This window comes from Cavia porcellus, unplaced genomic scaffold (assembly GCF_034190915.1).
Source record: "Cavia porcellus strain 051 isolate PalLab524CR breed Dunkin Hartley unplaced genomic scaffold, mCavPor4.1 scaffold_1, whole genome shotgun sequence".
NCBI classification, from domain to species: domain Eukaryota; kingdom Metazoa; phylum Chordata; class Mammalia; order Rodentia; family Caviidae; genus Cavia; species Cavia porcellus.
In genome coordinates this window covers 145,770,755-145,797,842 of record NW_026947484.1, presented here as the reverse complement: position 1 = coordinate 145,797,842, position 27,088 = coordinate 145,770,755, and the positions used below count along the sequence as shown (strand labels likewise).

At 38.7% G+C, this 27,088-nt stretch overlaps 1 protein-coding gene and 1 long non-coding RNA gene across 2 annotated transcripts; one reads left to right on the top strand and one right to left on the bottom strand.

Annotated features, from left to right (window-relative positions):
- Positions 1-739: 739 nt before the first annotated feature.
- LOC100734482 (calcium-activated chloride channel regulator 1) lies at positions 740-27,088 on the top strand. Its single transcript, XM_003478795.3, has 14 exons — positions 740-922; positions 2,929-3,069; positions 3,215-3,359; positions 5,371-5,476; positions 9,877-10,054; positions 12,548-12,766; positions 13,414-13,641; positions 16,306-16,480; positions 18,138-18,244; positions 19,771-19,986; positions 20,549-20,810; positions 21,989-22,159; positions 24,711-24,950; positions 26,089-27,088. Exons 1-14 carry the CDS (start codon positions 761-763, stop codon positions 26,472-26,474), a joined length of 2,736 nt encoding a protein of 911 aa, XP_003478843.2. The 5' UTR covers positions 740-760; the 3' UTR covers positions 26,475-27,088.
- Positions 22,671-26,082, bottom strand: LOC134477875 (uncharacterized). The gene is made up of 3 exons (XR_010050121.1): positions 25,181-26,082; positions 24,684-24,973; positions 22,671-23,316 (listed from the first exon to the last, which is right to left on the bottom strand). It is a non-coding gene; the product is annotated as an uncharacterized LOC134477875 (long non-coding RNA).

Sequence of the window (27,088 nt, the reverse complement as noted above, 5' to 3'; positions counted from 1 at the left end):
TCTATGCAGTAGCTAATAATCCATAATTCATATTCTATGAGACATTGATTTCAGAAAAAAGAAGTTAATATTATTAATTTAAACTTGACTGTCAGGAGATGTGGACTAGGAAGAGGAGAGGGCTGATGGGGAAACTTGAAGGAGTTAGTTTTTCAAAGTGTGATGCAAATTTTATCTTTTGTCTTGATTATAGAGCAATAGATCCTCTCGGTATTACTTGCAAATACTTCTGGTGTGACAGTGTATTCTAAGGGGAACACCAAGAGCTGCTGAGGCCGTGTCAAGCTTGTGAGGATACAAATAAAGGTGACCAACAGTTATAACTAGATACGGAACGTGCAAAAGTCAAGCCTTTGTTGGACAGGGTTGGCAAGGGTCGGTGGTATTGCGGGATGAGTTAGATTCCCCGGCTGGACAAATATTGATAAGTAAGCAGATCTTTGAATGTGCTCGGTATGAGGATTTCCAGGGAACCAGGTGTGGGCTTCCCCACCCTCAGCAAACATCTGGCACAGCTGAAGGCAAACCCAGCACTCCTTCTTCTACAGTGAAACACTTAAAAAGTACACAACGTATTAAGCGATCGCTGTCTTCCCATCAAAGACAAATGCAATAAGAAACCCTTTAGTTCAAGAGGTTAAAGCCCTGTGATAAATCACCTTTGATAAGCTGGGGAAAGTGTGTGTCTGTTTTCATATATATATAGGGGCAAAGAAAGTCCTCTACCTAAGCAACAACATCCACAGTGGGATGTGCAGCCATGGGATCATGGAAGAGTTCCGTCTTCATCTTGGTCCTTCACTTTCTAGAAGGGGCCCTGAGCGATTCCCTCATTAAGCTGAATAACAATGGCTATGAAGACATTGTCATTGCAATTGACCCCAGTGTGCCCGAAGACGAAGCACTTATTCAACAAATAAAGGTAAGTTCAAAGTGGTACTTACTTACACTGTGACAGTGATCAATGGCAATGATCTTAAACAGTGCAATATTGTGATAGAAAATAAATTCTCTCATTTTAGGTACATGACACTAGCAATCAGTTTTTTATTTGAGTCTCAGTCTCTTCATCTGTGAAATGGAAATGATAACTCTAACCATCAGGCTTTTTGCAAGGGATGAGATGAACACAGTATGCATAACTCAGGGTTAGTTCCATTGCTGGAATTTAAAGAAGGATTTGATATTTACTGGCTGTGAGTTATTTGACTGAAAATGACTTCATTCTGCACTACTGCAGAATCAGTTTAGTTTGGCAGGTCCTGTGATGTGCACACAGGTATTTCCTTTGCCTGCTTTCACCACAGGCACCTATCAGGCTCACTTTTCATACTCCTAATTGCAATCCCCTTCCCTGTGATACCAAATAGGAGCCCAGAATGCAAGCTCCGATTTATAAGAACAGCCCTGAGCATTCCAGGGAAGGAAACTGCATTTTGTCAACCTAGAAGCAAAATCCCATCAGGGCTGCTGAGGAGCTGCACCTCATCTTATTTCCTCCTGCGCGGGAGAAGGAGTGACAATCATATGCCCCCAAGCTCTTGCCATGTTGGAGGGACTAGAGGTATTACACAAATGGCTAAAAATAAAAGGGAAAATCCTTTTGAAAGATCACCCTAGAATGTGGGTGTAGCACATTCATTCAGAGGCAGAATTACATAGAGTGAGAGTGATCTGTAAAGCAGGAATGCTTTAAAAAAATAGGGCATCGTGAGGATTAAATATAAAAATGTATTCACGCAAAGGGAAACTGAGTGAAAAGTAAATAGGAAATCTGTACAATGTTTGTATGTCACCTGCAAGTCTGAAATCGTCTCAAAACTTTAAAAATAACATAAAAATATATCATATGTGTTGCTTTATAAATGTTAGATATAGTCACCAATCACATGTCCTTTGTAACGTAAATAGTACAAGAGCCCAGAGATCTCTCCCCCGGAAATAAAGCCAGAAAAGTGGAGTTTGGAGAAAGAACCATTTCTACTTAGGAGGAGTTTCGTGGTGCTCCCCACATGTTTTATTGATTTCCTCCATGTTCACTGACAGGTTCTTCCGAGACTCCTTTGTTGGCTCCTCCTCTGCCCACCGGGAAATGCTAGCGTTCCCTTCCATCCTCTGTCACCACTCACTGTCCATCCTGCCAAGCAGGGCGCCCTCAGCTCCCTCTGCAGCAATCTGGGAGACTCTGGTCAAAACCCATCTCAGAGAGTCTACCCACGCGTTTAACACTGGGCTGTTTCATTTTAGAGAAATAAAGTTACATGTAACTTAAAAATATGTCATGATGCCATCTCCCTGTATCTACTTCCTTAAACTATACTAAAGCTCAAAGCTACCACAACCTGCAGTATTAAACTAAATTAAGTTAACTTGGTATTAAATGCCAAAATTATTACAAGATGTGGTAAGGGTCAAGGTCATACTCATTAGAATTTCTCTCCACTGCTGTTTGCTAAGTATCAGTTTCTCCCTGAAATGTTCACTGATTGCCAAGAGAGGTTATGCCACAGAACCACTAGGTGAGTTTAATAAACATTTATTTGTGCGAAGAAAACATCATTGCTAACACTTCGTGTGCCTGGTTTCTTTGTTCCTCACTCCAACATTATTGACTGGTCACTATGATATTTCCTGTTTAATAAACAGGATAGTTAGGACTCAGGATAAGAAAGTGTCCAGTGAGTAGTTAAGCCAAGATTAGCATCTGCTTCTAGTATCTGAATTGCTCACCACTGCATGGTATCACAGAGTATGTGGTAAATATCGAGAAAGTCTAGCTGCTAGAAACTATTAATAAAAGCATGGCCACATTTCCCCCTCCCATCTCATCTTTCCTAAGGTAAAACAGAGGTATAAATTTAAATGATTGGTGTCCTGGTCCTTTTTCAGTCATAATTGTTGTTTTGGGTATGTTTTCTTTCTTTCTAGGACATGGTCACTGAGGCATCTCCATACCTGTTTGAAGCAACAGAAAAAAGATTTTATTTCAAAAGTGTTTCCATCTTGATTCCCGAAAACTGGAACGCAAAACCTGAGTATACGAAACCAAAACTTGAGACCTACAAAAATGTGAGCATACCAAGTTCTTTTTTCAAAATTACCTTTCTTCTTTGACCTAGATTTTTCTTAAGTCAAATACTTCTGCGCCAAATGCAACTGTTCAGTGTGGTTACTGAAATGTGGTGATGATAAAAAAGCTTTTCTAAAATTTCAGGCAGACGTTGTGGTCGAACCTAATCAACTAAGTACTGATGAGCCTTATACCGAGCAGTTTGGAAAGTGTGGAGAAAGAGGTGAAAAGATTCATCTCACTCCTGACTTCTTAGCGGGAAAGGCATTGAAGCAATACGGACCACAAGGTATTGGCATGGATAAAATGTTCTACTATATCACTCACAGTCCAATAATTATTTTTCAAAGTGAATACATAATAGTATTTTTTTTATGAATTAGCCCATGTAATATAACCTGACAAAACGTGTTTTTCATGTAAAATTCAGAACAAAACGTCCCTCATCTATAACTTATTATTTTGTATATATGTGTAAATATAATATTTGGTTTAGAAAGCATCATTGTGCCAGGTTATAACCATGAAACAGTTTAATACACTATGTAGTGTTAGGTTTCTGTAGATCTGTGAGAAATCACCTAAATGAAACCTCCTGCCTGCAATTCAGATGGTGGCCACCAGAGGGCGAAGGCCCACCTTGCTTTGCAGTTATAAGCAGCTAGGGTTAAAGCAGAACCCGACTCAGCACAGGCTACAAGAGACCTGAGCTCATGGGTGGTGCTGAGACTCCTGGTCTGTGTGCCGTACTCCTGGGTGGCACAGTATTCTTTAGCACTGAAAAGACTTTGTTAAAAAGAAAAAAGGCCAGTTTCCTTTTACAAATAAACAAACCCTATCATATCTACGTGAACTTAACCCAGACATCTTTAAAAAAATATTAAAATCAACACGCAACAAGGCATATGTATAATATGTGCTCTCCAAGTGCAATCAAGTTGCATTCGTTAATGAATAATTGTGCTGATTTACCTCGCTGGCCCATCTGCCCCCGGAGCCCACTCCGTCCACCATGTATAGTGGTACCTCTCTATGATGTCCCCTTTCTGTGCTGTGACTCTACTCTTGCACTCTCAGTCTGCCCTCACCTTTAATAAGAAACCATCAGCTGCTCCCCAGCCCTGACAGAATAAAGTCCCAGCCCTTAGAGTCCAGTATCAGAGCTCCCTTAGCACGTCCTCCTCACCTAACATTCTAGACGCACCCAACCTGAAATTTCAGAAACACTAAACTGTGTCTAAACCCCCCGGATCCATCCAAACTTAACAGATAGCCAGGTGCCTATTAATTTCGAGGTACCATGTGCTCAGCATGACGATGAAGGAGTCAGACTTCTTGTCCTGATACAGACAGGTGTCTGGTGTGGGAGGCTGGCAAGGAAGCAGCAACACTATTACCTTACGGGGTACGATGACAGCCACAAGGAGGAGCTCCTGGTGAGTCTGAGCAAACTGGGAATGGATTTTGGGTACACAGAGGCTGCATTTTGAAAGAACAGTGGGAATTAGCCAGGCAGAGAGAGAGAGAGAGAGAGAGAGAGAATATGAGAATATTCCACCAAGGGGGAAACTGACAAGAATCAGAGATGAACAGGAGGATCTTGTGGCCCAGAACCGACAGTTCAGGAGTTCATCTCGATTGCAGAGTTTCAGATGTGGGTGGAGGACAGCAAGAGACTGGGGTGTAGGAAGGAGCAGGACCCAAAACATCAAGTACCTTGTGTCCTTTGCTCAAGAGCTGGATCTGGCACCATGCGTGTTTTCTCCTGGACCAGGAACTGCATGCATGGAAAAGGGCCAGTGGTTCATCTCTGTGTGAGTAACTGCTGCATTTACCACGTGCCTGATTAACGTTCGATGAGCCAAAATGAGTGCTTGTGCTTTACAGAAATGTACACTTGTTGTATTAGATCTTTCTTTCTTTCTTTCTTTTTTTTTTTTTTTTTTTTTTTTTTTTTTTGGTCTTTTTTCCTTTTTATTAGTACCCAGGATCGAACTCACGACTGCCTTCTTACAAGGCAGGCACTTAGGCCGCTGAACTAAACCTCCAGCCCCTGTATTAGGTCTTTCAAACCTCTAATGTAAAAAACAAACAAACTTATCTGGCCTTGGCAGCGCGCGCCTATGATCCCAGCACCCAGGAGGCTGTTGGATGCCAGCCTGGGGTAATAGCGAAAGCCTGTCTTACAAAAAAATAAAATCAAAACATAAAAAACATTTGAAAGTGTTGCTTTCTGCTCTTGCAAGAAAGTTATCTTACCATTCTTATTTTACTCAGGTAACCGAAATGTTTTCTCACAGGCAGGGTCTTTGTTCATGAATGGGCTCACCTACAATGGGGAGTATTTGATGAGTACAACAACGAAGAGAAATTCTACTTATCCAGGGGAAGACCTCAAGCCGTAAGGTATTTCATCTTCTCAAACTATTCTAAATTGTAGCTCCTTTCTTCTAGAATTAATTACTTTAAAAATCAGCCTATTTTCTCTAATTCATTCTCTCAGTGCATTTTTTGATGTCTACAAAATCACTGCTTTGAATTCTTTCAAATTAATTAAATTATCTACTTTGCAGCTATAAATCATTTGCCCCTTTTCAGAAAAAAAATAGTGTGCCAACTACAATAAGTCCCTGGTACCGTGTGCACTGTCTGTCTTCTGCACCAGAATCAGTGATGTGAGGAGAGCTAGTGTCACTTCAAAACAAAGTGACACTGTGTGGACTTGGTCAGTGTGAGCGGGCCTGGGGGAGGCTGTGGAACTTACCTGAAAGACAATGCAGATATCAAAGCAAAAAATCTTCACAGTTTGAATTAAACCCTGAATGATGTCCGAAATGAAAAGGAAAAAAACCCTAATTCACATTTGGCATGTACTCTTGGCAGTCACAAATTTAGGGTGAGCTCTGGCCACAAGTAATTTCTATGAATATAAACTGCACTAGTGCAGACAGACGTGACAGGAAACAGCAATTTTTTAAAAAAAAATCTGGCATAATTCAGATGCTAACATTGGACAGGTGAAGCGAAGAAACAAACTGTAGTTATGGATCTCTAAAAAGATGAAGATTTTAAATAAAAGGATAATAAATTACAGGTAGGGGAACAGAGGGAATAACAAACAAGGCCCAGTAGGATACTTCTGGAAATCCAAAAATGTAATGTTAGCTAGATGACATAGTACTTCAAGGAAAGCAAAAATTAAATGAATATTCACATAGTCTCAGCATCAACTTGGCAGAATTACATATTCATTCATGAATTAAGGAGCAGTTTATTCATGAATTAAGGACCCCCTTTTAAGGAATAAAAGTTGGTACAGCACCCTTTCTGCCTCCAGTCTTTCTGGACTGATGTTTGCCTAAGGAGTTGTGCTTGGCTTTCTCCGTTATGAGGCTTGGCTTGGTGCAGTCACTGCACGGGCTCAGGACTTGGCCTCCCACATGAAGATTGCTATACTCCAAGGTTTTCTTCCTTTATTCCATTCGAGCTCTTCAGTGTTGTCCACTTCCGTTTCTCCGTCCCCCTTTACTGGCACTCTGCAGCCATCAATGGACACTGGTACATTGCTAACTCCCAGAGCCGTGCAGTCTCTCGGATCTCGGGTTCCTTCAGCTTCTCTCCTTGGCCCTACCTGGCTCACAGGCCAACGTCGCTTCCCGGATATTAAAGGCGCTGGCTGACCTTCCAAAGTCTCCATCTACCTGTCCCACTTCTCCTTGCTAAGCTTCCAGACAGTGAAGACTCTGTGTCTTCCTTTGAGAGAAAGGCTGATTCATACCTACTCCTTTTTCAAATATTCTAGAAAAATCCATGTATCAGCATGTCCTTTCTTCCATGGAAACTATGTATACTGCATTAGTAAAGCTGATATGATTATCATGTCCTTTTAAAAAGAAATTTTGTAATAACATACTAGTAATATGTATTGCTTCTTATCTTCCAAACTTTTAAATTACGCTTTAGGCCTAGAAGCAACAACTAAAATGGCAGGACTTCCCAAAACAAGAGGTTACTCCTTGAACATGACACAGAACATCTATGAAAGCCGTGTCTATACCATATTTCATAAATAAACACTAGACACATTCCCAGGAGTGAGATAAAGGTGGCCGCTATCACCACAGTTACCCAGATTTGCCTAGGAAGTTATAGTCAATGCAGTAATACCTGAAACTTGGGAAACACTGTTATGGAACAGACTGTGAGAAAGGAAGAGAAAAAGTGCCCTATGCAAATGATACATAGTCCATTTAGAAAGCCCAAGGAAATAAACTGAAATTAAAATCAAGATAGCCAGGCATGGTGGCACACGTCTATATCCCTGCACTTGGGAAGCTAAGGCAGGAGGACTACCATAAATTCAAAGCCAGCCTGGATTACACAGAGATTTCAAGACCATTCTAGATGACATAGCAAGACCCTGTCTCAAAAATACATAAATAAATAAATTCAACAAGGTTACCATATGAAAAATAAACAAATTGCTTCTCAATTTATTAGCAGTAATCATTTCAAAAATATAATGAAAAAAATGCTCCACTTAATGTGGCAATTCATTAAAAAAACCTCTTAGAAATATGAAAGAAATATTTGAAGAAATTATTAATTCTTTTCAAAATACTTAAATGGAAAGATAAATTAAGAAACTTTCAATTCATGAAAGTTATAAGTTCAACAAAAATTCATATGTAGGTTTTATGAAACTTTATTCAAAATGATACCATTTTTACCTCATTTCAAAAATCCTAGTTAAACTGAGATAACTTTTGAAAAAGAAAATAAAGAGAAAATTTGCTTAACAAATTTTAATATACTATAAGACTAAAAAACGAGCTGACACATATATGATTATTTAATATAGCTTAAGTTACAAATCTATGGGAAAAGAAATTTTTTAAGATAGGAGGAAAAATTTTAATTTACGTCTTTCAAATGACCAGTGATGTTAAACATTTTTATCATATATTTATTTGCCATTTGTTTCTTCATCTGAGAAGTGTGTATTCATTTCAGATGCCCACATTTGGGTTGAATCTTTCAATTTCAATGGCCTGCTTATTTTTAATGCTTTATATGTTCTAGATATATGTCCTTTTTCTGAAGGACAACTTGCTACATTTTTTTTCCATTCTGTGGGTTTTCTTTTCACTCTGATGGTGATTTCTTTTGATATACAAAAGCTTTTTAATATTATTATTGATTCTTTGAAGTATTTCCCATGCAGTTTGGGTTTTGCTCATGAACTCTCTGGCTACACCTATGTCTTCAAGATTTGTCGTACTTTTTATTCCTGTAGATTTACTGTTTCTATTTTAATATTTAGATCTTTGGTCTGTAGTTGTCTTTTCTGGTTGAGTCCTTCTGTACTTTAGGTATCAGAGTAATGTTTGCTTCCAGGATTGACTTTGGAAGTACTGTTTCCTTTTCAATTTCATTAAAGAATTTCAGCATTAGTGGAATTAGTAATTAGTAAGCAAAGAGATGCAAATTGGTTAATAATGAAATTCATCTATTACCTAGCAAGTTATTGTTACTGGGTTGAGAGCTCCCAGAAATAGTTGTTAGAAATATAAATTTGACCAATCAACATTTTGGACAGAAATATAGGTGCCACATACCGCATCTCTAATTTTTTTCTGTTTTTTGACTCAATAATTTCATGTTTAAAAGTCAGGCATGAAGACACACACCTGTAATCCCAGCGCTCAGGAGGCTGAAGCAGGATTATTATAAGTTTGAGACCAGCCTGGGTTACAAAGTGAGCTCAAGACCAGCCTGGACTGCATAGTGTAACCCTGTCTCAAAAAGACAAAAAATAATAATAATAATAATTTCATGTTTAAAAATCCACTTTAAAGAAATAGTAGAACAAGCCTTATGAACAGGCTATAAAATGTTTAAGTTTTAGATCTGATAATTTCCCCTTGGAATTAATTGTGTTACAAACTTGCAAATACAATCAAAACTTCATGTAAAATTTTGTTTATTCATTAATCTTCTATTTTTAGTATTGACAAGTTAGGGGAGAAATTAAATTAAATAAAGGTTGCTGAATTCACATTATAGTATTAAAAGATAAAGGTATAGAAACACATTTTTGAAAGTATTATACATTAAAATTTAATATTATATAATATTAAATTATATATTAAAATTTACCTTAGAATTTACTAATGTACCAAGTTTTTTAAAAGCAGAGAATACTTATGTGTGCAATATGACTCTGATACATAGAATGAGAAGGAAGTGATTCAGCATGTTAACAGTGCTTTATTTCTGACGGTGACACTTTTTTCCCTTGGACTTTCTTTTTTCTTTATGCATTGTTTATATAATCAAAACTATAATTAAAAAAAAAGATGGGAGACAAAATTCAGTTTATAACACCAAAATTGATAAGCATTTAAACTCATGAATATAAAGGATCTATGCAAAACTGTATGAAATAAACCAATTGGAAGAGGCAAAAATAAGCAGGAAATGTCAGCACATCTTTTGGGGAAAACAAAGAGGGTTCCTGATTTTTGAGGAACTAGAATTGTTTAGAAGGTGGCGAAAGTCAGAACCTTATTGATGCTGATATCAACTCTAGCCAGACTTAGTTTCCTGCTGCATAGAAATAAATTCTGATACTTTCTAGCAAATAGACAATCACTTCAATGGAGATTCAGTAATTTTGCTATCTGAAGGAATGTATTTGTTTCTTGAATTAGAAAATATAGACAAGCAATTTATCAGCCACTGACCATAATCTACCCCTTTGAAATGATTACATTGTCTAAACATCTAACCATAACTCTTTTCAGATGTTCAACAGATATTACCGGACAATATAAAACAATTAAGTGCCAGGGAGGCAGTTGTACAGTTGGACCATGCAGACTCAACAAATTAACAGGACTGTATAATAAAGAATGTGTGCTGATACCACAGAAGCAACAGATTGCAAAGGCTTCCATAATGTTTGCACAAAGTATTGAGTCTGTAAGTACCTTATTTTTTTCTCCCAGGCTCTTACCAACTTAATGAGGTTTTTCCCTGGTGCTCTGGGGAAAATCAAATTCCAGAGAAAATTTAGAGCAATATATCTGTTTTAGGAAAAAAAAATCATTATCTGATTCTCTCTGCAACAAGCTGAGAGCACAAAATCTGGGATAAATACCAGAATATTCCCTTTCTTTTATCCTATGTCCATTCCTTTTTCTGCTCCATCTTTCTTCTACTAGCTTTTAAGTGTTTAGAATTTTTTCAGATACTCTTAACTTCATGCAAGCACAAAAACATTTAAATGACACAATTGTCCAGGAGGATTATAGCAATTCTTTTCATTACTTAAGAATGAAAATAATGAACAGCATTCCTACTTCAACTTCTAAAGAACTCTTTTCTGCTTGTATATTTGTCTTTGACTGTTAAGCAAAATTTCTATCATTTAACAATTGCTAATACTCTTAGGGAGTTCTTTCATAGTTATAATGGCTTTAAACAGTGTTAAAATATATCTTAACAGTTTTGATTGGTTCGTTGAGATCGGGTTTTGCTAGGTTGATCTTGAACTTGTGATCCTTCTGCATCAGCCTCCTGTGTGTTGGGCTTACAGATGTGCACCATCATGGCAGGCTTACTGTTTATTTTTAATGTCCAGTTGGTCACAGATGAACCTCACTATCCTTATTAATGTTAAATATATAGGCCAGCAAATTTTCACAAAATAAAATGAAATGCATGAGCTAACTGACTTTAGCAGGGAGTGCTTATCTTCTAGCATCCTACATAAAATTAGATTTTTCCACTGGAACTTACCAGAGCCTGTCAATAGTGATAGATAATTTGATGAACCATAGCTTACCAGTCTACTCCCAAACCAATTAAGAAACTTTCAGATAAAGATCAGATAATGTACAGAAACTCTTTAACTTATGATGAGGTTAAATATCCCAAAAAACCCACCTTACATTGAAAATACTGTAAGTGAAAAATTCATTTAATACTCCTAAGTTACTGGGCATCATAGTTTAGCATTGCAGTGCAGCGGAGTGGGAGCAATGGCTCCAGCATCATGAGAGGCTATCCAACCCAGGAAACGACTAAAACTCAAAGTACCATTTTTACTGAATGTCTGTCCCTTTTGCACCACCAAAGGTGAAAAATTCTACACTGTATCATTGTAAGTCAAGAGCCATCTGGGTTTTAAATTAGCTACAGAGTTAAATTTGATGTACAGATTTGGGGAATTCTGGTTGAGATTCACATAAAAGCTTTTCAGGTTTCCTTGCTAAAAATTGGTCATAGCAATAATATGAGAAAACTATCAAAATTTATGAGGTGGAAAAAGCAAATAAAGTGGAAAATAAATGTTTACAAGTATAATCATTGCTTTCTGAATTATTAGACTCCCAGATAAGATTTTTAACTGAATGGTAAGAAAAGAAATAGATTACTTTTTCTTTGTGTATTGTGCTTCCCTTTTTAGTTCTCCAAATGCTAGGAACATAAACACCAAGGAAGAAGAAAAGAATCATTCTTTAATGACCATTAGTATTGTCCTTATTACATATTATTTTTGCATAATAAATGTCATTTTGTAGATGAAAAAAATTAATGCATAAAGAGGATAAGCTCACTCTAAAAGCAACAGAGTTAGCATTGAGCTTGTATTTATGTTAGACACAGGACTAAATTTTGAGGAAGTAAAATTTAATGAGATAATTTTCTCATCTGAGTGGTTTATAGCCCAGTGCATGCACCATTATCTTTAAAGGACCTTACTGAAGTTACTTTGTTGTACTATAAGACCACAAAGAGTTGATTAGAAATTCTCAGGAGAACAGAGGCTGCGAGCTCCACAACTTTACATGTCCATAAAAAAATCTCATCAACTTTATCCAACACTGCTCCTCTTCATGTGTATTACCTAATTCATTGTCACTACTAAGCCTTCAGTTGCCTGTATTTGGAAGGGCGTTTTCCTCTCCCACAACAAAATAACCAAAATCAATACATTTCACCAATGAGGCATCCAAGTGGACCACAGAGCCACATGGAGAGCTGAAATGATGTTGAAAGTTGGAATGAAGGGTACTGGCCAATAAGTGGGAAGTAAGGAGGCGAAGTCTAATGGTACAAGGTGGGAGGAAAAGATGGTACCAGGAGAGGAATGCCGAAAAGGGTGATACAAAGAGAGTAGTGAGAACTTGGAACAGCAAGTTTGAGGATTAGACAGGAAGCCACTTACAGTAGGGAAATGGATTTCTGAGAAGCAATAAGGGTACAGTGACGTTGAAGACATGGTGTGAGGTAGAATCTCCAAACCATGGCTAAGATGCACCCAAGAATCGTCTGTAGTAGTTGTGATATTGAATCATTGTGATAGGTTAGCAAGGCAGACTGGGAAAAAAAAACAGGAATTTAAACTGTGAGATACTTATTTTAATAAGTACTTTACTGTTAACTATATCATTTCATTGACAATTTCAGGTGGTTGGGTTCTGTAACGAAAAAAACCACAATAAAGAAGCCCCAAACCTGCAAAACCAAAAATGCAATCTCCGAAGCACATGGGAAGTGATCAGCGAATCTGAGGACTTTAAGAAAACCACTCCTATGACAACAAACCCACCCAAACCCACCTTCTCTTTGCTGCAGATTGCACAAAGGGTTGTGTGTTTAGTCCTTGATAAATCTGGAAGCATGGCGGTATGTTCACTGAGCCCCGGTCTTCTCTATGCCCCTCATAAATGTGTATGGTATGATCTGGACCACAACTTTGAATTGGTTGGGAATAAATATAACCCCCAACTTAAAACAATTGCAATAACATTCCCATCAGAAATGCCCACTGGCTGGGGATTTAGCTCTGTGGCATAAGCGCCTTCCTGGCAAGTGCAAGGTCGGAGTTCGGGCCATGGTCCAAAAAAAGGAGAAAGGATAAAAAAAATGCCCACTTCATTTCACAGAGATTTGGCATCAACGGTTTCATTTTCCAAATTAAATTAGTTTTAATTTGTGAGCAAAGATCTGATTAGTTAGATAAACTTCATGTTTTTAATGTTTTACTGACATTATATAGGTCTACAGGTCTATACTTCTATACAGGACTTATCCAGAACTATCACTAAAACACTGTACTTAATGATCATGTTATCTGGCTTTGCCTTTTGCTATTTATGCAAAAGTACTAAATTTTATGTAAAAATGCTGCTAAATATGAATGGAAAATTGCCTCAGGCAAGTCACTTACTGTATCTCAAAGCAGCCACCTCAGAATACCCTTTCGCCTGTTCAGTAATCAATCTGTTCGTTTAAATCCAACTTGATTGCTTTTCTTTTGCTTGTCCATCCAGAGTGATAACCGCCTTGACCGCATGAATCAAGCGGCCAAGTTTTTCCTGCTGCAGACGGTGGAGGACAGGTCCTGGGTTGGGCTGGTAACATTTGACGGTAGCGCCCAAGTACGAAGTGAACTTGTCCAGATAAAGAGTGATGCAGACAGAGATGCACTCACCAAACACTTACCAACAGTTTCTTCAGGAGGGACATCCATCTGCTCCGGCCTTCAATCAGCATTTACTGTGAGATATGCTCTGCTATTGTGGTTTGCCAGTGTTTGCCATGTTTTTTTTCTAAGCAATGTTTCCTTATATGGCCAGTGTCTATTTGAATTAGACAACCAAGAGCAAAGCAATGCTTCAAATGATGCAAAGACACAGGCCCCCAACTCTATTATTAACTAATTTATTCATGCTTTTGTGCTGTTCTGCATCTGTATAGCTGTGCTTTTTCTGAACATATGCTTGCACTCAACAGTATTTGTGGTAGCCTTCTACATATCTGTAGTGCTGTAAAGAAAAGATACAAAAGGCTCTAAAAGTATCTTCTATGAAAAAAAACTCCATCCATTTAGTAAATCTCCAAGGCAGCTGGACACTCCAAAGGCCATCTTGTTAAGGAAGAAAATATTGTTGAAGCAGCAGGCCCTCGGAACTGTAAATTACATTAATGTCATACCTAATGATCCAGTTACATCATCCCTCAATTAGTTTCTCAAATTCTTCTAAATATTTAAGCTCTTTCATTATAAATCTACTACTGCCTTTCCAGACTTAAGGTCCTGGGCCTCTTCCAGGAATCCTGCATGTAAAGAAATAGAGTCCCCAGTCCTTCGGAGTGTCCACACCTTCGGCAGGCTAACTCCTCCCCTAATGGAGGTTCTTCTCACACCTAACTTCAATGAACTATCAGAGGCATCATATACTTCCTACCACCTTTCCTAGTCCTTTCATCTGTATAGAAATATTTTTCGGAATCCTATAACATTTTTAAATTTAAAAACATTTGTTAAGACTTCTGGGCTTTTCTGTCTTATCATCCAGCCATGTATTTCAACCAAGCAAAGCTTCTTTAGAGCTAAAACTTAATCTTTTAAGTCCAAGTCTGTTGACATGCTGTCATTTATACAGGAAGTTCTTTGTAAATAAATTGCACTGGGTTACTTAACGCACCAATAACACCTAAGTTTGAATAGATCCAGGTACCCTGTATTTATGGAGGGGCTACTGACACAGAACAGCAGGCTGGATGAGTGCACTGGTCTGATGTTTCAGAACCTCAGCACACTTGGGACATGGCTGCCCTTGGCTTGCTCTTTGGGTACAGCACACATATTGCTGGGTGATGAGGCTGTTGCCGCTCGTAAAGAGACAGCAGCAGGAATATGTATTTTCCCGCTCACAGAGGTAGACGTGGAAACTGGACATGACCATTTCCTGTCCCTTTGACCCTTTACCTGGAAGATCAGTTCCCTGGAAGTATTTTATACTGTATACTTAGCACAAAACCCTCCTCCAGGCCAGGAGCATAAAAAATCCTTTATGCACTTGGGTTCTGCTGCCTCTGCCACCACCCAAGTGTTGATTAAAGGAGTGAGGGAGGGGAAAGCACTGAAAATGAAATTGCTGATGTGCTGAACTCCTGCTGTGTGGCATCCAGATGTTTGGTGCTGAGCAGAGAATTTCTGGCTCTTCGTTTTCCAGTCAGATGAGTCAGAGAGGGTGGGAGGGATGCAACTGGAATTTACAATGCTCCTCAGCCTGGTGGAGGCTGGTGTGGGGTACAGGAGCTTGTGGGCTTCAGGTGAGGAGGCAAGGGGCCTTGGAGGCTGCAGTGTCCTCCAGATCCCTTCAGGGCCCTGGTCCTGGTCAGGTCTGTCCTGTCTCCTGTGGTGGTGCCTGCAGAGGTATTAAGAGGGAGCACCTGTTTATTCCCTAGGTGTGGCCAGGGCCTTGTGGTCCTACCTGGCCGGCTCCATTACCTCAGCAAAGTCTGGAAAGCCCTGTTCTCCCCTGGGATGTAGCCAGGCTGCCTGTGCCTCGGCAGGATCGCCCTCTGTCACACGCTGACTCTTCACTCAGCCTTCCTTATGACAGATGTGGAGACCATCTTCCATTTCTCCTGACACACAGTATTCATAGAGCATGCAACAAGGGAGTCCAAACTGGCCATTTCTCTGGCTTCTCAGACCCTGAATTTGTTCATATCAAGGCATAGTTGCAGCTTCCCGCTTCTGGGCTCTTTCTCCTTTTCATGGCCACAGTCCCAGTTTTGCTCTCTCCTCGTGTCATCACGGCTGCCTTGGGGTGATGGCCTCTTCTCCATCAAATAGGGAGAGAGACAGAAGGTTCCTGTCCTCAACGCTCTCTTCAACCTTCAGAGGTTTGGTTGGTCCAGGGAGGTGTTTCAGCACTTAGCCTGACTGTCTTCCCTACTTCAAAATCTTTCACTTATTTAGGGGACAATAGACTCTGTTTCCTCTTCTTAAATAGATCACATATTCTTTTATCTAACTTTCACCCCATCATAATCTTTTTTGAGGCAGGAGGATCACAAGTTTTTGCCCAGCCTGTGCATCTTAGTGACTTGTCTCAAAATAAAATACCAGGGGAGGCTGGGGAGATAGTTTAGTGTAAAGGTCCGGGGTTCAGTCAAGAGCAAGAGAAAGGGACATGCAGAGAGAGAGAGACTCATAATGTTGGTGCTGTAAAATCATATATATGATATTAATGTGATCATTATGTATATAAGGAATGTACCAATGAAGTTAGTTTTAAAAAGAAAATAAAAAACAAGAAAAACACACCTCCAAACACTCCCACATAGTTCTGGGTTTGCTCTCCTTGTCTCATGTAAAGACAGGTTTTACACACTCCAGTAACCCATGTCCTGAATCATGTCCTTAGGTGATCAAGAAAAAGTATCCAACAGATGGCTCTGAGATTGTGCTGCTGACCGATGGGGAGGACAACACTATCAGCATGTGCTTTAATATGGTGAAGCAGAGCGGAGCCATAATCCACACCGTTGCCCTGGGGCCCTCTGCAGCTGCAGAGCTGGAGCAGCTGTCTCAAATGACAGGTGAGGGATGACGGATCGGTTTAGACCCAGTGCATTTTCTCTTCCACTGGACTGAGGACTCCATGAACTGGAGAGAAGCCGGAATTGGGGTGAAGAAAGAGGGAGGTGGTCTTCTTAACCAACTAGTTACCCTTCCTTCGCTTGTCGCCATGAGAGTGAACTCCACCCAATTATTTTAAGAGCTGAGTTTAGGACTAGGGAAGTCTGAAGAAGATGGGTCAAGCGTGGTACTTAGTGAAGATTCAAGCCTGTTTTCTTTCCAGGCACCTTGTAAGAACTAAGCGGACTCTCACAGATAACCAGGAGCCACTTACTTTCATTTGACAGTGGCCAAGAGGCTGAAGGGAGACAGGTGACAAACCACAGACTACACACTACCATATCATAAGTGTTCTATTAGCAATAAAAAGTATTATATGGTAGACAGAAGGGAGATTTAACTTTTTCTGGAGCAGAAAACCCTGATAAAGAGAGCAAAGAGTCTCATGAAAGGGTAAAGAGGCTGATGAACAAATCAGAAGTTTGCTCCACATTGTAGCATATAATGTAGTGTCTCTATAAAGCATTAATGCACCATGTACTTAATTCCCATAGACAGCCGGGTCAACTAGATGCCTTGTGTCCTGGCTACTTGAGCAGAGTAGGCGAGCGCACTCTGGTTCTTTTTTTTTTCACTTAGGTAGGGATGGAGTGAAGGATATAAATTATTATACTAAGCTGCCTTCTGGGGCAATTTGGATGGCATTTTAATAGTTTAAATATGGTTTCACATTAACTGGGTTATTTATACTTACTCTAAGTAGCCCAGGACTGTCAGGCTTGATGTACAATCTTGCTTTTATAATGCACCCTACTTTCTATAACTGTTCTTTGGTGCTCTGTTATTTCTTGCTGTCGTCACCTACTTGTCTTAGTTGAGTTAGAAGGAAACTCTAGAACTAAGTGTGATAGAATTACATCTCAAGTGTAAACCAATCACCAATAACTGAAGGAAATAGCCACACAGAAGGTGGCCTTCTTGCCTCCAGGTGAGACCTCCTTGGTCCCACTGTGATGCAGTTCCTGGTGCAGATACCCCTGGGCCCTGTCTTTAGCTAGATTCTAAACTTAGCTCCTCCCCCTGACCTTTCTCTTCTTCCTGTTTGGTTTTTCTTGAGAACTTTCTTTCCCTAATCACATGTGCCCAAATGCCTGAGAGGCTTAATGCGTTCTTTCATGTCCAAGTGCATGACTTTTAAAATGTAGATTTTTAATTATATCAATTTTAGCTTCACAGAGATTGCAGTTAATATGTAGACAGTGAAAGTAGCCAGATAACATGGGGGCCAGGGATTTAGCTCAGTGGTGTAAGTGCCTGCCTGGCAAGCCTGAGGTGATAAGTTCAATCCTTGGTACCACCAAAAAAAAAAAAAAAAAGAAAAAGAAAAAAAAAGGAAGTAGCCAGATGACAGAGATATTGCTAAAGTTTTATTTATTAATATTAAAAATTTAGTATTCACTTCTGAGTTTATGTGCACATACATTTGATGTTGATCTGTTTTTACTTTAATAAAAATGCGATATTTATTTTATGTATTCCATCATTTTAGCAACAGCTAAAGTGTTGTGAACACTTGCTGTCTGGAAAATAACTTCTGATGATGTAATTGCATTTTAGGAGGTTTGCAGACATATGCTTCTGATCAGGCTCAAAACAATGGCCTCATTGATGCTTTTGGGGCCCTTTCCTCAGGAAATGGCGCCATCACTCAGCGCTCCATCCAGGTAGGAGTTTTTCCTCCTCGTGTTTACTTATTTTGTATGTACATTTGTGTGTTAATATCTAATCACAGTAAAGATGCAAAATTTAATGGTTAAAAATTTTAAGTTCTATATTCCTCTAGTATTGCATTAAAATGAAAATAAATGGTTCAGTCTGATTTCAGACATCATTCCTAAAATGCAACACTACTCACTAAACAAGGCAATTAATGTTGACTCCTTTAGAAATAAAACTAAGTGAATTCCTCCAGAAATCAACAACATAAATGTAATAGGTCCAAGAATTCTTAACATCTGCTAACAAAGACCCATGACAATATAATTGGCTGGGAATTTTCTTCAGGGTAGATCATCTCAATTACAAATTTTCTGGGATATGTGTCCAGGGATTACTTGCTCTATTTTCCATTACCTCAAATCTCTAATATTTGCCAAGATTGTCGTAAAACACAGGGGAGGCACTTTGCATTGTGGAAAAGTCCATGCTGTCCATTCAGATGCCTGGATTTCAGCCCTTGGTCTGTCATTAACTCTGACCATAAGCAAAGCCTGTCGAACTATGAACCAGAAAATGTCCATGACCCCATAGAGTTCCAAAATTTCCAGAAAACCAAATTATCTTTCAACATTCTTGGGACTATTTTTAAGGGGACAAATTATTTTAAAATGCTCTTTTGTAATAGTTGCAGATGTTACTCACAAGAATTTTTAAATTAGAGAGAATAAGCAATCAGTAATGATATTGATGTGAATTATAAATTTTAATATAAAAGTTTGGGTAAAGGTAAAAGGAATGTCAAAGCCTAAATGTCACATTTCAAAACTATAGGTTTTTGGGTCTACTTACAGGGCCCTGTCCTAGGACCACTGATCTCTATCAGTGGACTGACACAAATAAAATTCTATACGAGTTCACAGGAAAGAGAGATGTCATTTGAGTAATAAATGAGGTGAACAAAGAAAGTGTCATGGAGAAAATGATTGGGAAGACTTCTGGGGATTGAACCCAGGTCTCAGTGTTAAACTATATCTCTAGCTCCTTTTTATTTCTCTGGAGACAGGGTCTCACTAAGTCTCTAAATTGTCCAGTTTGGATTTAAATTTACATTCCTCATGCCTCAGCTTCCCAGAATGCTGAGATAACAGTCTTGTGCCCACATGCCCTGCTGAGAAAGTGAGTCGAACACAATTTTTAAGGATGAGTGAGGTTTAGACAAGTGGAGAGAACTTCCAGAAAAAGAGCGTGCAATAATGTTATAAATTAATAAAAGGGATTTATTGAACTTAAAGATTTATTAAAGTTAGAGATTCATAAGGATCCTTTGAGAAAGTGATCTTGTTTCAGTAGAAAATTGTGGAAGCTAAAGCCAGAAAGGCAATTTAGAACTGGATCATAATAGTTGTAAGTACCAAATCAAGAACTGAGGCATCATTGATGGCTTTTTGGGCACTTGGGAAAGGGAGAAGTAGAAAACACCATTGGATATGAGCCGTGTTCTCCAGAAGGTAAAGCGTTGTTTTCTTAACAGCTGGAGAGTAGAGGAGCAACCCTCCAGAACCGCCAGTGGATGAATGGCACAGTGATTGTGGATGACACAGTAGGAAAGGACACATTGTTCCTTATCACATGGACAAATCAGCAGCCCCAAATCTTTCTCTGGGATCCCAGTGGAACAAGGCAGAATGGTTTCGTAGTGGATGCAGCCAGCAAAATGGCCTACCTCCAGGTCCCAGACATCGCTAAGGTACGAAGTCAGGATTTTCTTTTTCCTTCTCATACCCTGACAAGGTAAAACAAAATAACTGTGGCTTTTAGAATAGTTGCTAAGAGGAGAGTAAGTATTGAATCAATAAAAAAATGATGGGAAAATCTCCATGCAGTGGAAAATCACTCAGTTTGCCAGCATGTCAAGAGAAAGGAAACTAATGATGTTTTGTGCAGATACTAAAGACAGAATCTTCCAATTACATAGTGTTGAAGATGCAAAACAACGCTGGAAGCTTTGACAGCACAAAAAATGTTCCTTCTACCTCAGCAATCCATGTCTTAGGAAACCAGGCCAATGATAAATGAGGGCCCAGCTTTCAGACCTTATTTTCTCTGATTGGGATCTTCCCAACGAGGAGAACCATGTAGGCTGTGCAAACCCTCTGAAATGTGCCTTGGCTGACAAAGTGCCGGTGATGCCCACGTCTTAGATATGCTTGCAACACACTTGTGTCAGACAGCCTTTTCCTATACGTGCCACTGAAGGCAAGCTTCTGTCATAGTTATTTATTGGAAATGTCTGCATCTATTTTGGTCAGGTTGGCATTTGGAAATACAGTCTGCAAGCGAGCTCACAAACTCTCACCCTGACAGTCACCTCACGTGCATCAAGTGCTACCCTGCCTCCGATTACAGTGACCTCCAAAATGAACAAGGACACAGGCAAATTCCCCAGTCCTATGATAGTTTATGCAAATATTCACCAAGGAGCTTCACCAATTCTCGGGGCCCAGGTCACAGCTGTGATTGAATCGGCAAATGGGAAAACAGTCACCTTGGAACTACTGGATAATGGAGCAGGTAACATCCAAGAATTGGAAAATATATTTTTGTTTTTCCAAGAAGCAACCAGGGAATGACAGAAGGTCTGGTGAGGGAGCCCAGCACTGGAAGGCTGGCTGAAAGAATCCTATGTCTCCCTACGATTCCTGTATTCTAAAATGTTGGAAAACGTGAAGAAGGGCTTGCCGCAGCTTTTATAAAACCAAATGCATTAGTGGCTTGAGCACAATAGACTCAGAGACTCTAGGGGATGTTTGAACTCCCAATCTAAAAGAAGATAAATTGCTAGCTTATTAATAGCTTATTTTGTGTTAGATATTTTTCCTGCCCTGCTTTCCTCTCTTCCTCCCTCTCTCTCCCTCTGTCTCTCTAACTCTGTACATACACACACACATACACACACACAATGTAAATATGTGTGTATATTTATATAGAAGCATATATACAGAGTTACGTAGAGATCTGTCTTCATTTTTATGTAGAACATTCATTTTTTAGACATTATTATCTTTATATTACAGTGAATAAATGGAGGCTTTCATAGTTCAAAAACAGCAGCAGTGTATCTTAGCACACTTCCCATGATTCCCGTGTCTATGCAGACTCTGTGTTAGCTTGCTTCCAAAGTGAAATCTAAACCTCCGCCCATTGTTTCTGTATTCAAAGACAAAAAAATAATTCTACATTTCTTTTCAGAAGGAATATGTCTGCTTGCTATGGTGCAAATAGCCTTATTAGAATGAATTTCCCAGCTATATTTACCTTGGGGAGAAGACAGAAATTTTATTAAATAGTTATATAGAACTTTTTCTTCCCCAGTCATATACAGAAATCATTCTGGTTGAATACATACTTATTAAATAGTTACTTCATGCTATGTTTAGTGTAACAGAGTCATATGACATGATCTCTGATTTCACAAAGAATGAAAAATTCAAGAAAAGAAGATAGACACATATAAAACCACTCATACAATGATAAAATATAAAACCACACATACATACAGTGGTAAAACCACACACACAACAGTAAAATAAGAAGTAGGTTCATCCTTAGCATTATCAGATCCTAAGGTCTTTTGGAGGTAATACTGAATTTCTTTTTGCTTTGAGAAATGTTAATGTATATGAATTATAAATATACGAATGCCCAGATACTGTTAGGACATTTATTATTTCCTTCATTTCCCTGGCCAGGTGCTGATGCTACTAAGAATGATGGTGTCTACTCAAGGTATTTTATAGCTTATGATACAAACGGAAGATACAGTGTGAAAATATGGGCCCTGGGAGGCATTAATACAGTCAGACAGGGAACAGCATCCAGGTCAAATGGAGCCCTGCTTGTAGCTGGCTGGATAGAGAATGGTAAGTAATTCAGCTTATGTAAAATGCTTGGAAACAGCAGAAAACTCTGCGAGGCAGAGTAATTCAAGGAGAACTGAGAGTTTCTCAGCTTTGCACGATTGGTATTTTGGGCCAGACAACCTTTTGCTGTGGGGCACTGTTCTGTTTATTGTAGATGGTTTAGCAACATCCCTGGCCTCCTCTAACCAGAGGCCAGTAGCAGCTCCCAGTTATCACAATAAAAAATGTCCCAGACATCATCTGCTGTCCACTCAAGAGGCAAACTAGCTCAATAAAACATAACTTTTGACTATGTTGGTACAAATTCTAGCCCTCTACCAAGTAAAATGTAAAACTTCTGTGTGTTTCATTTTTATCTGTTGTAGAGATAATAATGATAACTGCCTCGTTTGATGGTAGTGAGGAATAAACAGGGAAATATACCTGGTACGTTATTGCTAGAAATTATTATTTAATAAATATTTTTATTATTTTTTAAGAAAACATTAAAATATTTTGTAATGAAGCTCATTTTACTAACATTAACTTTTCCACAAAATGAAAATATAAGTTAGAACTTGTCATCTACATCAGGATTTCCGTAACCCACTCTGTCTCTTGCCTCCCTTCTTCGAACTCAGACCAAGAAGGACAGTAGACTAATTGTGCTAGCCAGCACGCTGAGCCTACGTGTAACCAGATGGGAAAACGATGTTTATGAAATAGATAATTCCACACCACTCTTGTTACAAGAACCTGCCCTGGACAAGTGCAGGGATTGGGGCAAAGACTGAGTCTAACAGGTTCCAGGGCTTGTTTTCCATCCATCTCCACTGTGTTTTGGCAGGCCTTTTCTTGTCACTCAAGTGAAGAAAGATCTTATCTCTTTTCTTGGGTGAAGGAGGATTCTGGAATATAGTGTGTCTTCTCAGCAAAGATGATCATAGGGATATGCTTTAAAAGACACCTATATTAGTTTCTTGTGTCTAGGACAAAATATCCAACAGCCACAAGTTAAAGGCAAAAAGGTTTATTTCAGGCCACATTTTATAGCGCTTTCATTATAGTCAGCTGGTTCCAAAGCAGGTTTGCGTGGCAGAGAAGCAGTCCATAGAAGGGTAAGCAGAAGTCAGAATCTTTTTTCTTCTTTTCCTTTTTATTCCATCCAGATTGCAAGCCTATTGATTGGTTCCACCAACACTAAAGATGAGTATTCTCTCTTTAGGAAGTTCATCTCCCACACCTGAAACTGTGCTAAACCAATCAGTGGCCAAATCCAGTAAACACACCCATGATTGGCAGCCCCATCTACAAGTACAGGAAGCTTTGAGTGACATCTAGATATAAGCCATAACAGCACCATTGTACCCAATATTCTTTCATATATTTAAGCTTTTTTTATCTTGCTTTTTCTTCTTGAGTTAGGGGGAAAATATAGAAGAGAAATTTAGTAGTTTAGCCTTAGCTCAGTGTTCAATTACCTAAGTATAATTCATTCTCCCAAATACCCTTTTCACAGAAAAGAAACAGAAGCTAGAGAGGTTATCAAACCACTGGTAATAGTAATAATATGTTATGTGATGCTGAGAAGCAGTCTTCTTGCCTCTATTCCTTGATAAGCTTGAGGACTTAGGGCAAGACTCTGTTGTTAAATCAAATACATGAATCTACCAAAGCATCTACTTCATCTTTGTTGAAGATGTAGTTAATAGATATGAGGATAAATCTGACTTTATAGAGAAAAACATGGGAACTACAGAAGTACAGTTTATGAGAAAGTAAATTTGGAGTCATGCCATTTTAGATTATAGTAACATTTTCATTAAAAGCATAGTCTGATTACCCCACTAATTGAGGAGGCCAGAGCATTTGTTTGAATCCAAAGATCACTTTTATACAAGAAGAGTGTAAAGGAAATTGGATTGCTACAAGAAAAAAATTTCCCATGAATTCATTAAGCAAGTTGGAAATCTTTCAGAAGTAAAACATTTTGAAATTCTTAGCATAAAACATTTAATGAGAAATTGTAATCAAAGAAGAAAGATGAAGCACATATATGGAGAAGTGAAAGAGAGCTACTTAGAACAATCCTTTGAATTCTTAAAGGTCTAGATGACTCATTATTAAATAAATGGGAAAGATCATGAAGTTCAGTATTTTTATCTGGATGATAGAGATTTTGTAAGGGAACCTGAGGTTTAAATTAGAGGCATTATTTAGACTGACCTTGTGGAAGAGTAAGTTAAAGACAGGCATAGAATGAAAAGAAGATAATTCCAGGACACATGTTACAAAAGTACATTGCAGAGGTTATTTACTAAATCTCCTGAAAACCTGTGAGATAAAAAAGTCATTTTCTCTTTTTTTTAAATCTTTGATGCAACCTGATTTGAAGTCTATATATGAGCCGCTGAAGTAAGCACAGACTTGGGGTCTTGTCACCAGACATTTAAGATGAATTTCATATAAAGGAAAAAAGAAGAGTAAGAAAATTGTTATCACTAAAACCTGGAGAGATGTTCAGCCATTTAGTGGTGTTGCTTACCGTATTTTAAATGATCTTTTAATACAGGTAAAATACAATTGAATCCGCCAAGACCTGCAAATAATAAGACTGAAGTTCAAAATAAAAAAGTGTGTTTCAGCAGAACATCTTCAGGAGGTTCGTTTGTGGCCTCTCATGTCCCAAAAGCTCCCATCCCTGACCTCTTCCCACCTTGTCAGATCACTGACCTGAGGGCAAAGGTGCAGGGTTACAGTGTCATCAACCTGACGTGGACAGCTCCTGGCAATGATTATGATCATGGGCAAGGTAAGCTGAGCACAGGGTGGATCCTGACAAGAAGTTTACCAGTCAAGCAGAGGTATAGAAGGAAGTGAGGAAGGGCTATGTGTAGGAATACAGGATAGGGCAGAAGGCACAGAATTCCTAAATATTATCTGAAATAAAAGGTAAAGGGCTTTAAATGAGAGGTGTAGAATCTGAAAAGCTGGCCTATTAGAGGATCAAATTTAAAAGAGAAGAGGTTTATTTTGGCTCACCATTTCAAAAGGTTCAGTCCGTGGTTGGCAGGCTCCAAGGTGAAGTTCACGTGGTGGAAGGGCCTGCTACAAAGGAAAGCTGCTCATGTCATGGCGACCAAGAAGCACAGGGAGAAGAGAGGAGCCAGAGAGAGACATAGCCAGAGAGTCTTAGGTGGCTCAGGTCACCAGTGATCTGCCTTTTCTAAGAAAGTCACACCTCTTAACAGCACATTTGGCTCTATGCCTAATAGCACCACCGGATCCAATCATTTTCCAAACACACAAGGATTCTGGGACCATTTTAGGTCTAAGCCATAACAGGGAGTAAGAGGTTTCAGCCAGCAAAGGCAAACTTTAGTTTTCTTCTCGACTCTTGCCAAAGTATCTCAGGACACCCCATTTTTCAGTAGTGATTTCTGGAGAAGGACTGGGAATAGAGCACCAATATCTGTGGAATGGAAATATCCTTTGGAAGAAATCTCAGGTCCTGCCAGACAGTATAGGTAACACAGGGATACTTGTTAGAAATGTAGACCCTCCACTCCCAACCCAGATCTAATGAACTAGAGCTTGAATTTTAAGATCACTGGGTGATTTTTATGCACTTTAACATTTGAGAAGTCTTGGTATCAAAATCTCCTCTATACATAATAAAACAATAAGCAAGTAATTAAATGACTTCTTCTTTCTGCCAAAAGTAGAAGAAAACATGACAAAAGTTTTAAGTCATGACCAATCCAATTTTACATTTATCACTTTGTTAAGATATACGAATAAGAATACAGAAGAAATATTAATACTTGTCAATACAATTGATTCTATTTCTCTGTTACAACTTTACGGTATGGTGATATATAATTTCTAATAGACTTACCATTAAGATGTGAGAATTTCAAGTTACATCTTTTTTCTCTTTTCCTCTTTAGCTTTCAAGTATATCATTCGAATGAGTACAAATGTCCTTGACCTCAGAGACAAGTTCAATGCTTCAGTTCAAGTGAACACAACTGGTCTCATCCCAAAGAAGGCCAACTCTGAGGAAATCTTTGTGTTTGAACCAGAAAACATTGCCTTTGAAAATGGCACCAATCTTTTCATTGCTATTAAGGCTGTCGATAAGGCTAATCTGGAATCAGAAATATCCAACTTGGCCCAAGTGTCTTTGTTTATTCCTCCTCCTCCAGAGACCCCTAGTCCTCCTGACATTTCTGTTCCTAGTCCTAATATTAGTATCAATAACACCATTCCTGGCCTTCACATTTTAAGAATTATCTGGAAATGGGTAGGAGATTTGCAGCTGACACTGGCCTAACACTGTCTTTTCATGAGAAGCAAAATAAATGAACCATGCTATTGATTGTAGTGTTTTCTAAAATCTATTTTAGGCTTCCTGCAGGGGGCGATATAACCAAATGCTACACAGCTAGGAACACATGCGTATATATGTAATCTCTATTGGAATACAAATGCTTAATCGTTGTTTGGTCTTTTAATAATGATTTTGAATTCTACATAAAAGAAGTGCCTGTATCAATACAAGAGAGTATGTTGTAATTCATTTTTAAGAAGTTTTGCCTGCTGAAAAGGACATGCAATTGCTGTTAATCCAATGAATAGCTAAAAGATTTTGTTTTCATTTAAAGAATGCTGGAAATGCCCAACATAAATTATACAAAGTATGACTTGTAATGTATGAGATCTGTAATATGTTTTCATGTTTCTGGATTTGAGCAAGGGTCATATATTTAAGGAAGGATTTTGTAATGTAGAAAAAACATAAAGATTCCCCACATATGTTACATGCATGCAATTACAAGTCAGTGATAATTGAAGACACTGTGGCAGGAAATGAGGTGGGAAAAGTCCCTTCAGGCCAGGAAGGAAGAGAAAGTGATTCAGAAATAAACATTTATGTTTTTGTACCAA

What these genes read in the sequence shown, in the direction of transcription:
- LOC100734482 (XM_003478795.3), top strand. Translation starts at nt 761, where the DNA reads ATGGGATCATGGAAGAGTTCCGTCTTCATCTTGGTCCTTCACTTTCTA. An exon ending in CACTTATTCAACAAATAAAG is followed by an intron (nt 923 to 2,928) that starts GTAAGTTCAAAG and finishes CTTTCTTTCTAG; the next exon opens with GACATGGTCACTGAGGCATC. An exon ending in TCACTCAGCGCTCCATCCAG is followed by an intron (nt 18,245 to 19,770) that starts GTAGGAGTTTTT and finishes TTTTCTTAACAG; the next exon opens with CTGGAGAGTAGAGGAGCAAC.